Below are 14,011 nucleotides of genomic sequence, written 5' to 3'. Positions count from 1 at the left end.
ATGTTGGACAGGTACTTGCTTCTCTTCGATCTAAATATACATCACAAAGCTGCACTGAACTTCCTCAAGACTCCTTTCTGTCATCAAAGCATATTCCTTCCAAATACTTGGACTCTCTCCAGACAAAATGAGGTAAATGTAACTTTTTAGGTAGTTGCAAGAAAAGGCAGAATGTTGTATTTAAATGAGTCTAAACCCTGAGCAGCCTGACCAAAGTTTCAGAACAGCCCACTGGACTGCATGACTGCACCAGTTCAGCTGAAACCTAATTGTGTTAAAATTGAGTCATTCTGCAGAGCTCTGGACTATGTTCTCAGATTTACACTGTATCTTTCTTCCTAAATCCACTTCTCTCTCAACAGCCATCAATTGTGTGTGTTCCTACTCTTCTGTTTGTCTGTTTCTCAATTCACCCTTTTTTTTTGTTTCGGATCCATTTTCCATTACATTCACATTTTATTTCAAACAGAATTGCATCTCTTTTCCTTGTGTCTGTGGTCTGCGTGTGGCATTTTGCCCTTATTATCATTTGCAAATCTGTTCTATCTTGCACAGTACACAAATCTCCTTAACCTGCTGACTCCTTCCAGATCATTAACAGATTATTAACAGGGAATTTTAACTCATGAGCTACCCAGAGACATACCCCTCAGCACAAGGACTTATTGGAACACATTACATACAGCTGATTTAATTAGAGCTTTTCCATATTTAGGTGTCTACTGGATGTGCATGACTTATATACCTACAATGCTTTTTCTTTGTCACCTTGCAACTAAAATCACATGGAGAAGTACTGCATGAGCAGTAAATTGGACATGGTGCCCCTTTTAAAAATTGCATTTATTTTACATAGATGAATCCCAGCTACTTGCGGTTCATCTCAAATGAAGGAAAACATTTGTTATTCATTTGTTATTCTAAAGGAGCCAGCAAACAGTAGAAGTCAGGAAGCTCCCACTGGCTCAGTAAAATGGCAGAGACAAGAAGATTAGAGAATCTAGGGATATATGCTCAGTTGGACTGAAGCAATCAATGGCAGAAAGTTCTTCAGTGAACAAATGCTCTAAAGCATCTGGGTAGTTAAAGGTTGGGGTCAAAGCCCACAAGTGAAACAATAATGTTTCTCTGTTTCAGAAACAATAAAATAATGTATTTTTTAGCACTGTTCCATAGATCAGTGCCCAATTGGAGCTTTTTAGCTTTATCTTAAGCTCATGTGAATCTCTAAGTGAGTACCTTGTAAAGGGCTGCAAAAACAGAATCTGACAAACTATTCATTAGAGCTCTAATTTACCTGTCTGTTCCTGTCCCTCATTCACAAACATCTATTTCATCCAAACTGCTTTGGAATGAAAAGATTTGGGAATTTTCAGGAATCAGAAATGTTCAAATTATTTTAATGGGTTACTTTTTAAATATGTGGCAGAAACAAAGAGATGCTGAAGAAATAAAAATAAAAGCATATATATATAGTACATAAATATTAGACACAGCATGTCAATTTATACATAAAACATTTTCCCACTCTTTTCTCTGAAACAATAATGTCTATGACATTAATTATTAATAAAAAATAACCCCAAGCCCACTAACCCACCAATTCAAACTGAGAAACATACTTTGTATTTCAGTGGTCTTTTTTAAAGAAGCTATTGCATTCATATTGGGGATTTGGTGCACAATATCTTCCGGGAGAGGCTCCAGCTGAAAGAACAGAATAGAATAATATAAATATTCAATAAGCCACAGGGACATAAAACAAACTGAAATGATCTAATCCTCAGGAAAAGCTCAGCCCAAGAACTGGTTAATATGTTGCTGGTATCAGTTCTAAATGTATAGTCATGATTTTGTTTTCTGTTTTCCAGCCATGTAATTGAATTCCAAGGGGCTTTTCTATTGGCTGCAAGACTAATCTATGGAGTCTCTGAAGCAGGTGCATGTCTGTGTATTATTCATTAAAAAATGCTAGTTATTTGTGTAATTTTTGTAGATTCCTCACAAACCAAATTCCACTGTGTCTGTATACGCAGCTGGGCACTCCAAACAAAATCTTGCTGAAGCTACCCTGGAACCAAAGTGTGCACTCTATTATCTTATTTTTCTGGTGTTATTTCATCTAACCATCTTTCACATTTTAAGGTTTATAGGGGAAAACCATAAAACACAGCTGCTTTTACTAGCTTAACATTAATTTCAAATAAAGTAGTAAATAAAAAAAATGGTCATGCAGTTTAGAAGTAAATTTCCCTAAGTAAGTTTTTTACAGAATTAGCTGCATTTTAATTTCCTAGTTTTAATTGTATATTCTTTGAGTAGGACGGCACTAGCTGAAAGAAGTGTTCAGTTTACTGCATAGTTATTTTTGCCCTGCACTGGATAAATATAAAAAATAAACTGTATTTTGAATGTCACCTACATCTGCTTTTTTGTCCATCCTCCACACATTTTCTCCTAGGAAAAAATTTAAAAATTGTTTGGGCTAAATACTTCTCCTTGCACTGTAATAACTGTATTCTCCTTGAACTGTGCTAAGAGTCCTGAAACTCTTCTGCTTCCCCACGTAAACTGCCATGGCTCCGTGTGCAGGCTTGCATCCTGAGGAGTAGCAACTGTGCCAAGGTGGACAACAAAGAGCAATATCAATACCAATCTCTTCTCTCCAAAGCTAAGGAAGTTCAGCCATCGTTGACAGGAGACATCTGTACTGCAGACAAAACTCCTTTCTCAAGTGTGCCTGGGTCTATTTTGAGCTAGGTCAAGTGAAGCCCACCCAAGGAGCTTCCTTTGCAAAGTTAATAGTTCAGTAGCCATCATATACTGTCCTCCAGGTTGCTACCGCTGCATGGCTACTCACCAGCTAGATAAAATCAACTTTGATCCAAGCACACACAGTGGGAAGTAACTGCAGTGTGGATACTCCCTCAGTGGTGCTATTTTAAGCAAGCTCAGCTACAAATCCCAAAACTTCTGGGATCCTGCCACTACAATCAGCAGTGAATGCCTGTCAGCAATAAAGACATTGCAGATATCACCAGTCCTTTGGAGTCTTGGTAACTATAATGAATAGGGCTGTTCATGTCATTATTTCCTTAGAAGCCCATATGGGATTGCAGCTGGAAGATTTTCTTCTGGCTAGAAACAATAGCACTATATTTTGTTCTCACATAGCATAAATCAGTCCATTCTGCTCAGTGATCAAGCATGCAGAGAAGTGCTGGTTGAACCTGACTGGGTCCCAGTGCTACTTGGTTAACAAAGTGCAAAGAAAGATTGTTCCTGTCTAGTATGTATTGTGGATTAGCACAAAGACAGCAATTACAATACAAATAATATTTCAGATACTTTAGCAATCCTTGAACCACATCGACTTTATTATCTTCATAGGTGGCTCTATTTGGTAACTGGTGCCTGGGGGGAAACTGTATTTATGAAAATGCCAACCAACAGATCAAGCTTTTAGAACCTGTAAATAATCCATATAATAACCTTAATAATCCATACCTTGACTTATGCAGATAAATAGCATTTGCTTTATCACTAGTCATTTTCTGTTTTAAATAATCTATCATTTGGCCGGGAAGAATACAAAACCCCGAAGTTCTCTTTGGTCATACTGGGCGCAGGAACACATAAGGGGCAGCAAAAAATAGTTTAAGGTTCTGTTTCATCCATTTCCGAATTCCTAAGGCTTTGATGACCAACTCAATTCCCTGAAACAGAACAAAATAGCTCCAGGCCACAGCAGTAGGAATAATAGTAAAAGGTATGGAATTGCCAGACTGCAATATGTGAGAACTGTGTCTTGGTTTTCCCTTTGAGTATAAGATTCTTTAGGTAGACCTTTTGTACTAATCACATGCAAACACTTTGTACTAATTATTAAGATGGGAACAAATGATGTAGAGACAGTTAGAGGAGATTTTCTATTAAAAGATGGGTATTTTGTTGCCCTCCTTAAAGCTGGATTCTTGCAAGAGCCAAAATCCAGAAGGTTTGATTTTCTTATAAATCAAAACCACCTCTTTATTAATCAGTATAGAAATTTTCTTAAAATAACTAGGCTGCATTTGAATATCTAGACATATCCCCTATTCATAGGTGAATATTTAGAAATGGCACATGTGTTTTTAAAAATAAGAATAAGCTGATGAATCCTTAAAAAATGAAAAAGGGTGAAACATCTAACATCTATCCCAATCATTACTCCATCTGTTAGCACTACTAACAGTTTTGTAGGTGACGTGAATATAACGGGCATGTTTGATCATTTCCTTAACTCTTTTTTCCACAAAACTTTCATTTCGTATTCCAAGCTTGGCTGAGGCAGGCTCCTAAGCCTTTCTGTCTCCTCATGCTTAAGTACAGCCCAACAGACCTTGGACTTTCTTTCATATCAGAGAAATTTTATCAGGCTCCATGAGTGAATTCATTACATCATTTATCCTGCATAGCCCAAAATGAAGTTCCATTACAAAATCACTGCAGAAATAAAGCCAGTGGGTTATGGCAGCTATTTCTATACCCTTTGAGATGAGACTGCCTGCATTCAAAAGGAGGATTCTTTTGGCAGCTATCCACTGGTTGCATACAACTGTTTACATAGAGGTGTCTCTGGAAAATATCAAGTTAGACCCAATACTGAACAAAAGAAATTACTCTACACCTGGCATATATGGCATCATCACCTTCCCTCCTACACTTACTGGCATTCAGATCATGAAGGCTATTAAATCTGGAGGCTAACAGAAAAGAAGCTGAAAAGAGCACTGGAAAAACACCATCAGGAAAGAAATCTTTCAGAGAAGAACAGCTCAAGTCTGCAGAAATAACCAAACCACTGGAGAGACAGTTTGGACCAGACACAAAGGGTCACATTTTCAAAGCTTTTACATGGCTGAATCAGGCTTTTGTGTCCAAAGCAGAAGATTAATGTAGAAACTGAGTCCACAAAATCATTTTCAAAATAGGAAAAACAATGTAAATGGGCAAAAAATCACTTGGTATGCCAAAATTTGCCAGAGGCATATCAACAAATGTTTGAAGAAGGAATTAATGATGGAAATTTCATATGCCCAGAAAGGGATCTTAATTGATCCTTGGGAATGTGGTGAGAATCTGAAACTACAGCAGTCTGTATTGAGCTGAAAATTCTAGAAATATCCATGTTGTCTTTAGCACTGTCATGCTTTAAAGTACCAAGATTATCTTCACTGAAGAATGTTGCAGAGCACAGTTAGAGATTACTGACAAGGGAGGCAAGTGTAAGCAGAAGGCACGGAGCATGAAGAGCCTGCCAGAAGCAGAGGAAGGGGAGGAGGCAGACTGGCTCCTCAGGGATGCCAGGGCTGCAGGGGGAAGAATCACAAACCTCCTTTCTTGGTTCTACCATGTAAAAAACCTGTCAACATAAGGACTGAACTTTGTGGCTCTTAATGCTGCCTATGATTACAGAACAGCAAGGTCAAAGATCTCACAGGTCCTCTTCTATATGTGTTCTTATATTAGCATTTTTTTTAGAGCTTCTGCACTCTCTGTTTACATGTAAGAACTTCAGGCATGTATTTTTGTGATCCAGGTTTACAATGCAGTAAAATAAACAAATCAGATTTCATCAGGGAATAAGCTCAAAGACACAAAGGGTCATTGGGGTGATTAGCACCTGTCAGTCCCTGAAAACCAAGCAATACCTTGGAATTATGTAACTTTGGAATCAGAATATTCTCTGTTTCCTTGGCCAAACCACTTCCTGACTAGCACTGCTCACCTTGAGAACTTTGATGTCACCATGCTGACCTCTGGCACAAGCATTGCTCCAGTTTCCTATCCCATCCAGATCTCTATTTCTAGACTCTTGGTTTATGCAAGCAGCAGTTGACAGGTGTTTTAGACCCTGCGTTAATTTTTTTCTAGCATTAGAGTCAGATTAACAATGAGGATGTGAGATTGTGAGCAAGTTTACCATGCAATTTAAAATTGATCCGAGGCCATATCCACTTCTATGAATATTTTCATTTTGGAGAGAGAAATGCTTACCTGTCCTGGTAAATAACCCCTTTTAATGCCCTCTTGGCAGAGCTCACTGACTAGCTGGCAGGCAGCCCCAGACTGACACTGAATTCCACAAAAGAGAAAATGCCAACTTTTCATCATCAGCAGGAAAGCTGCAGAGTACAAGCTTTCCACTTAAATTACCGTCCCCTCCCAAACGCCAGCTCAACAGATTGCAAGAAAGAAGCACATACTTCACACTCTGCAAGAAAATTGTCCCGTGTAAGTTTTCAAGCATGCTTGGGAGCCAACCAATCACAATGTTTTGTCAAATTCTGCTTCAGACTGAAATCCAAGCCAGAAGAATATTTACTAGAAGATGTTAAATTTAGTCACTTAAAAATGTTTTCACACTTGGGGCCAAATTCAGCCTTGGCCGCCAGAGTCCATGAGAACAGACGCGCATCCTCTCTGCGCCTTTGCTGCAGGGTCCTGCTGGGCAGAGGCGCTGCGGACTGCACTTCTCTGCTTCCTCTGTGCAAAGAAGAGCATGACCCCATCTGTGACTAATTATCACTTGTTACACACCACAGAAAACTGCTGTGCCACAGGAGCTGAGACACTGCCCAAACCTGCAGGCGGATCAGAGGGACCATGATGTTAGACTGACTTCTGTGTCCCATGGAGATATCGCACCTGGCTGCTTTAAAAGGGATGGGATGAACGAAGAGCTAAATCCTTAGGTTTTGATTCCGAGTTTTGTGCTTGAAATAATACTTTCCTACTCTTTCTGGCTGCAGAATAACCCCTATATGAATGCAGTTATGTTGGAAATAAAATGTAGGATTTAGCACACTGGACTCAAGGAAACCCCATGCCCGAGGATTTCTTAAATCCAAGTAGTGCCTCAAAACTAATGTGGAGGAAAGAAAGCAGAACACTTACTCTTACATGTCTAGAGAAGCATTACTCATCACCACCAGGGTCTAAAGGTCATAGCAGAGCTCTTTATAACACCAAAGCTAGAATGGGCAAAATAGGGTGGAATTTCCATACTCCACAATGAAGGTTTTTGGGGAAAATCTCAATATTCAACCAAATTTTCCACAGACTTATTGGAATAAAGTACAAATCTTAATATTCAGCAGCTTTCTTAATTGAAGTAATATGTATACCTATATACACTTTAAAAATGATGTTTAAATCTATACAACCAATGTGTGAAATACTGTAGAATGTTTTAAAGAGTGTCACAAGAAGTGAAAGAATTTAATTTTCAGCATGCATATCATAATCTCAGAAAGGCTTAAAAGCAATGATTCTTTTGGAATTATCTGAATCCATCTTTTCCTTTGTTTTTACAGATGCTCTTTTAATGGACCGGTTCTTAAATCATGTTGAGAAAATTCAGGGATATTTTAAGGCAACTGATGGTCATCTTGCCTTTTCACCTTCCAGAAGGTTTTCCATGTTTACATTTTGGATTTCAAGGGAACCCAGCTGCTTAATCTCTTCTCACCTCTTAGGAAGATTTCCTTCCAAGGAGATAACCTACAGTGATTCTAATTAGGTCTGCAAATGGTCAAATGGATTTTTCTCAGAGTGACATGGAAACTTTCTGCTTGTAAACAGAAGCACGGAGAGGAAAACCTAAGATATCAAAATGTTTTAAAAGTGCTTTTACATATAAACTTTCTAATTAAAAATTTATCTTTATGAAGTTTATCCTTAATTATTTAATTTCCTTTTTAGTTTGTTTATTATTTAAGAAGGTATTCACAAACTGAACCAAACTGAGCCATTTCAGATACCATAGGGGTCTTGCCTTTCCAGTTGCTGTCAGAAAGGGTGTGGATCTCCTCAAAATTCTCTATTACTTATACCAGTCCTTCCATGCTCAAATTATTTAAAGAAGATTAAGAGTAATTTGATAGAGTACTACATTCCTAGTGTTTTCACTCACTTTTTTCTAAGAGAAGAGTGAGAAGTTATCTTACTTAACAAACCACTACACTATAAAACATGTATAAATAAAAATATATCTATTTTGGATGTCAACCTGTTTTCCTTCTTGGTTTTCTGAGAGAAACTAACAAAAGAAGGCATTTTACACTTGTAAATTTAATGTTACCTCTTAGGTAACATATCAGAACAGCATTTGCTGAAAGTTGAAAGTTGTGGCTAGTTTTAGAATTTTGTTTTAAGTGTTGTTCTGTTGGTAATAGGACACATGAAGCAGTGTATTTCTGTATTGAAAAGTCCTGGCCAAAAACAACAAAAGAAAAGAAAAAGTTTTCAAAAAGCTCTGTAAAATGTTTATGAATTCTAATCCTCAGCACATGAATAAATACATCTGACAAACTGCAGGGTACCTCACAAAGGCCTTTCCCAACTTTTCTAATTTGAGTTCAAATACATGTGTAGTGTTTAGAACTGAAGTTAATCTTGCCAAAGTTTTTAAACTAGGGGTGCAGCATAGATCATTATTTGTAAAAGTCAAAGGCAGATAATAAGTTATAATTATCCTATTAATCACCTGTAAAGAATTGCATTCAGAGAGGAATGCATCCTCAAATTATAGTAATTGGTTGTTTAAAGAAAAAAAAAATTCCATCCTTGGCAGAACGCAGTTGAAGTTTGCAGTGCAAGTTCATGAACAGCATGCTGAAATCAAGCAGTATATATATGCTGTGGGCCATGTGGTGCATATTTTCATAAATCTATTTCTAACTGCCAACTAGGCATCAGACTTTCTCATTAGTGTCTGTTCCTTGGCAATACCTTTACTTATTCTTTTTAGCTGATGTTGGGTTCTTGTGGTACTCTTGCTAGCAACATCCTCTCTGGAGTACTTCTCTTCACAGCCATAGCATATTTTGTCTTTGAAATTCTGCTGCACCAACCACTTGATGCATGTCACAGAAGACAATGTTGTTAGCAAAAGGACATGAGAAAAATGCTTACTGCCTGAGATGTTTCAAGTTATTAAGAATTATCTTCTTTTACAAGTGAATTAAAAATGACTGCATGTGGGTTTTTGTATTCATCCTCATTCAGTGATAGCAGAAATAGTAGTTGGGTTTGATACAGCGGTAAAACAAAATAAGGCAGTTTCCATAAATGGGCAGCACCACCAAATGGTCATAACTGGATAGAGGGACCCAGGCACCTACACAGAGGAGGATACATCACACCATCAGCATAGAACCATTCACATTAGTCCCACAAGGGTGAAAACTTCAGGGAATGGGTTTAGAAATGCTAGTAAAAGCCATTGGTGTTGTCAGTTACTATCACAGGGAAGATGACAACAGAAATATCAATTCAAGTTCCCTGGAATGGCAGCTGATCAGGAAGGCAGTGCTGCATTAATAAGATTTTCAAATGCCTCAAGCTGGATTATGTAATTCATATTTCAGTACCTAAATAAAAGAACTAACACTGAGCTGAGCAGCTTTTTTAGTAGCATGCACCACCATACTGGAAAACTTTCCTTATGGGTTTTGTCAACCTTTATCTTTTTTTTTTTTTTTTTTAACAGTGTCTGTTTAACATTTCTGAGAATATTTTCGAAAAAAAACTAGCACTTAATTCATTGTATGTATAATGTAAAAAATAATAAGCATTGTTGATGTGTCATAAAGATGAAAAGCAAAGGTTTAAAAGAACACTTAAAAAATTTTTCTACCCAACATCCATCAGAAGACACGTTACTTCACCTTATTCACATAGGTAGGAAGCCTTGAAGTTGAAGGGAACTGGCAGACTAGCCTGCAATTTGGCACTAATACATTTGATTGGAGAGATTATATAGCTATTAAGACTTCCCCTGAGGGGGAAACAAAGTGGCACACTCCACTTTATAACAAGATCTTGCAAAATTCGCAATTTATGGTTAAGGCTTTTGTCCTTTCATAAATTATTTTGGCTATACCTTCAGCAATTTTTTTTTCCTTCTCACTGTATTTATAGGACAAAAGATATTTTTGATGGACAGAAGAAATATTTTCAGTAGTAAGAATCCTTATCTTGCATTTCTATACATAAATAGCACATACTCATATTTACTTAGTCCTATAGTCTCCTCTCAAAAGTTCTTAACATATACAGTGTTTGATAACTCTTGGAAACTCCATTTCAACTGCATACAGATCAACCTGAATCCTCATTTATAATTTTATTTTAATCTTGTACACATTTTTATTAATGTTTCAGAAGTGAAGTGTCAAAATACTGCAAAATATGTACGTTTGCAATATCCAGTTCCTGAGATTATCAGTTACCTTGAAAAAGACATTTTTTTCCCCTGATAGATGCCTAAAAGGTCCATTCCTAGTAGATGATATGTGCACCAATCGCTACCAAGTGATGATGTCAAGTCTGGTATTCAGCACATCACCAAAAACAATTTGGAGGTTTTAAATATTACTCAGAATTGGGAATAATTTAGGCATAAACTAAAGAATTTGTATAATCATCTAACTTAGAGGTATTTATGCATCCAGGTCTGTTCATTTCTAAGGCATATTCAAATTCCATGGTTTTTATATCAAACAAAAAAAAAGGACTGACACTATTGTTACTAAAAGAATATCAAAGATAGCAGCTTAAGCAAACTTTGCTCATTCTCTCCACCTGCTATGATTTATGCTTTACCTCATTTCCTAGGAGGGCATTTATACAGGCTTCAGAGGCATCACAGATGGCAGTGAGGTCATGTCCTCCCTCCAGTGCCAGCACCACGCGGCCGTCTGCCAGCTTCAGCAATTGCTTGGTTAGGTGACCAAAACCTGGTATTCAGACACAGGAGTGCAAACAATTAAAGCAGAACAGGCATTGCAGGCATGCTTCACATCTGCTGCACAAGAATGTAGAAAGCTCTGGAATACTGTACAAGGAGCATAGGATATATTTAGTCCAGTATCCTGTTTCTGACCATAGCCCTCACCAGATGATCTGGAGTTAGTATACGGAATTTTTTATGAGGCATGTGTGAGATAATATCCCTCATGCTGGTCCCTCATTGCTGGAGATTAGTTGAAACACAATGATGTCTCTCTTCTTACCTTTGTTAACCATTATCACCTTGGATTCTCTTCCTATTTGCATATCAGTGTGATATACAGCCATGTTATTTACAGAGGTTTGACTTGGTCACTTATGGCATTGATATGACAAATAATATTTGTAGTTAAACTATGGTGCTATAATTAAAAAATAACTGTGTTTTCCAAATGGGATGATGAAGGGTTTTTTATTTAAAAATTACTTCTTCCTTTGTATTTGAGGTTTGAGAATTATATAAAATCATGGACTGAGAGATAGTGGAAACATATGTTACCTCTTAGCTCCATCTTGAAGTGTTTTTAGAAGCAGCACTAACAACTTTAATTCAGGGGTTTGGAATAAGTCAAAATTGTCTAGAACTTCGAAGCTATCTCTACCAGCATCACTCACTCCTGACCAAGAGTACTCTAAGAAACCCTGCACCATAGCCAAAAATGATGGTACTCCATTTTCTGTGGTGATCTGTAACTACACAGACATTACCACAAAGTTTTCATCTGTGATTCAAGTAAAGTTAATTTATTACATTTTTAATGACAAGAAGACTTTCATGAAACGTCAATTTGGAGTGAAGATTTTTGGAAAAAAATTTGTGGTCGTTTCCTAGGACAGCTATTGTTTTTGTTTATTCTCTTTCAAGTAAGAAATGATAAATAAAGATTTGAAACTATTGATGTTAAATAAACATCACATCTTATTCTTAATTTTTCCACTTGATTTGTACTAGTTGTTCTATTGATGGTCATCACTACTCATTCCAGTGCATTTAATTTCCTGAAATAAAGCATTAGAAGGTACCTGCTAAACTCTGGAGTTCTATAAAGACAGGAAAATCAGCATCTTTTTACTGTGTTCCAGTGAAGAAGACTCCTAAAAATTAAAACTGTGAATATTACAAGAATATTTTCCTGAAAAATTTTCCAAACTCATGTTTTGTTCTGTTTTCATCTTGGGATGTAAAATGGACATCTTTGTTAAGCACATGTCTGACTCTTTTTAGGAAAGGAACTTATACTATATCAAATCTGGATTAGCTGTACAGACATAAAACCGCCAAAACAAAAAAAAATTCCTCTACTTGCCACTTAACATATAGACAGATGATCATAGAAACACTTGAGGTGAAATACTGTTTCCTTGAGCCACTGCCCAATCTTCTCTGTACCCAAAAAGTACCGCAGTTTTAATACTAGCAAAGTAACTACACCATGGTTCCAATCACATAAAGGGCTGAATAAAAAATAAAACCTTAAACTCCCATTTAAACTCAGCCTTCCCTTCTGGAAAAAAAAAAAATAAACCAAAACCAAAAAAATCCTCAACAACGTCCCTCCCCACAAAAAAACCCCAACAATTTTAGACAAGGATGATAAAAGTGAAGGAAGGAGTGGAATGAGGGTAACCTTTGATCTTTAGCCAATTTCTGCTGTCTTTTACCTACAGAAATTATTTCTGTCTGCATGTTACATATGCAGATCTTTAGACCCATAAGAAGAGAGTGCCAACAGTGTAAAGTGACTCAAAGATAGAATATTTACAGGAAATGAAGAAGAATGAACAGACACAGGCTCCCCACATGTATAATTCACCCTTGGAGTGTGTGAAGAATCCAACAGCACTTTTAAGATGATGTTATACTTTGTGTTACACAGATTCTGTGAAGGGAAAGCTCTACCATGTTTCCCCTGCACACTGGAGAATTTTGTATTAGTGCAAATATTGCGATCTCCACATCGTAATCTTCTGAGGTTTGTAGGGCAATAAATGTAAAGGCTCTTGCTATGCCTTTTCTTCATTTAGACAACCATACATAATATAACCCACCACCATTGTTACAATATTAGTTTGCCTGGTTTCCTGATGACTTTCCTAGTGTCAGTGCTATAATAATCACCCCGACCTGAATCACAATACAATGAGCTACACAGAAAGCATCTTTCCAAACAGAGATCATGGTAACAGGATAAACTGTTTCAACCCAAATTAACATGATGGGGCTTTTCTTCAGTATAACTGCCATGAGAAAGTAAAGGTGGCTTTCTAGAAAGTGAAGAAATAACTTTAGTCAACAATACCAACATCGCCAGTGACTGAATGAGTTATGGAAATTCTTAACAAAGAAACTTGGATCCCGTGTCACTGCAGCAACCTAGGAAAGATGTTAGCTTCCTCAAGGAAATCCCCTGGAGTGAAGAAGTAAGAAAATGGAAAGAAAGGAATCCCAGTGAAGTAATAGTTTTAAGATGGGCTGTAGTTCATGCCAAATAATTAATGAAAACAAGAAGAAAATAGTAACAAGCACCATTAAAAGAATCCGTCATCTCCCCTGATATAAGGAGATCAAGCACTGGCCAACTTTAGGTGAGAAAGGAGTCAGACTTTTGAATCCTGGGCCTTCCAACTCACATGAATATTTAGAAATCAGCAGCAGTTCTTGGCCCTTGTACTGTACCTACTGAAATCTTCTTGTAAATATGCTCAGTGATTTTGCATTTCAGAGAAGTGCAGCATTTTTTAAAATTAGGCTCATGCAGTGTGCCCGGAAATTGTGAGAATGGTTTTGTGCCAATTATTATGTTCATAATTTCTGTAATTTAAACATTAAAAGTTTCATCAACAGATGAAACAACTTGCTTCATCAACAGATCCAACATTTGTGTATCCTGGGTAGAACTTGCAAATGCATTTAATATTCATTTGCTATCATCCTATTAAATATTATGATTAACCTTTGATTTCCACAAGAAATAAAACACTATTAAGTAATTCTGAAATTCCTACTCACCAGGTGTTTTATATTTTCTTCACAAAAAACCCTAAGGTTTAAAATGTACATGCAAGCAGAGGAGACTAGATTAAGACCATAACCATTATAAACCATGTTATGCATTGGACAGATAATCTGTATATGAGCTGTTATTTGCCAATCTTTGAAGTAAAAATACAAAAC

At 36.9% G+C, this 14,011-nt stretch overlaps 1 protein-coding gene across 12 annotated transcripts in view; it reads right to left on the bottom strand.

Moving 5' to 3' along the window:
- The window catches only part of HDAC9 (histone deacetylase 9), a 454,940-nt gene that overhangs the window by 19,135 nt on the left and 421,794 nt on the right, over positions 1 to 14,011 (bottom strand). For all 12 annotated transcript variants that reach the window (XM_058035907.1, XM_058036403.1, XM_058035984.1 and 9 more), the window contains 2 exons: positions 10,651 to 10,784; positions 1,623 to 1,707 (listed from right to left, as the gene is read on the bottom strand). In XM_058035907.1, coding sequence (XP_057891890.1) covers positions 1,623 to 1,707; positions 10,651 to 10,784 — 219 coding nt within the window. The remainder of the gene's footprint in view (positions 1 to 1,622; positions 1,708 to 10,650; positions 10,785 to 14,011) is intronic.

The sequence above is a fragment of the Melospiza georgiana genome, chromosome 1 (genome assembly GCF_028018845.1).
Source record: "Melospiza georgiana isolate bMelGeo1 chromosome 1, bMelGeo1.pri, whole genome shotgun sequence".
NCBI lineage: Eukaryota > Metazoa > Chordata > Aves > Passeriformes > Passerellidae > Melospiza > Melospiza georgiana.
The sequence above is the reverse complement of the archived record's forward strand: the minus strand, read 5'-3'. Positions and strand labels throughout refer to the sequence as shown.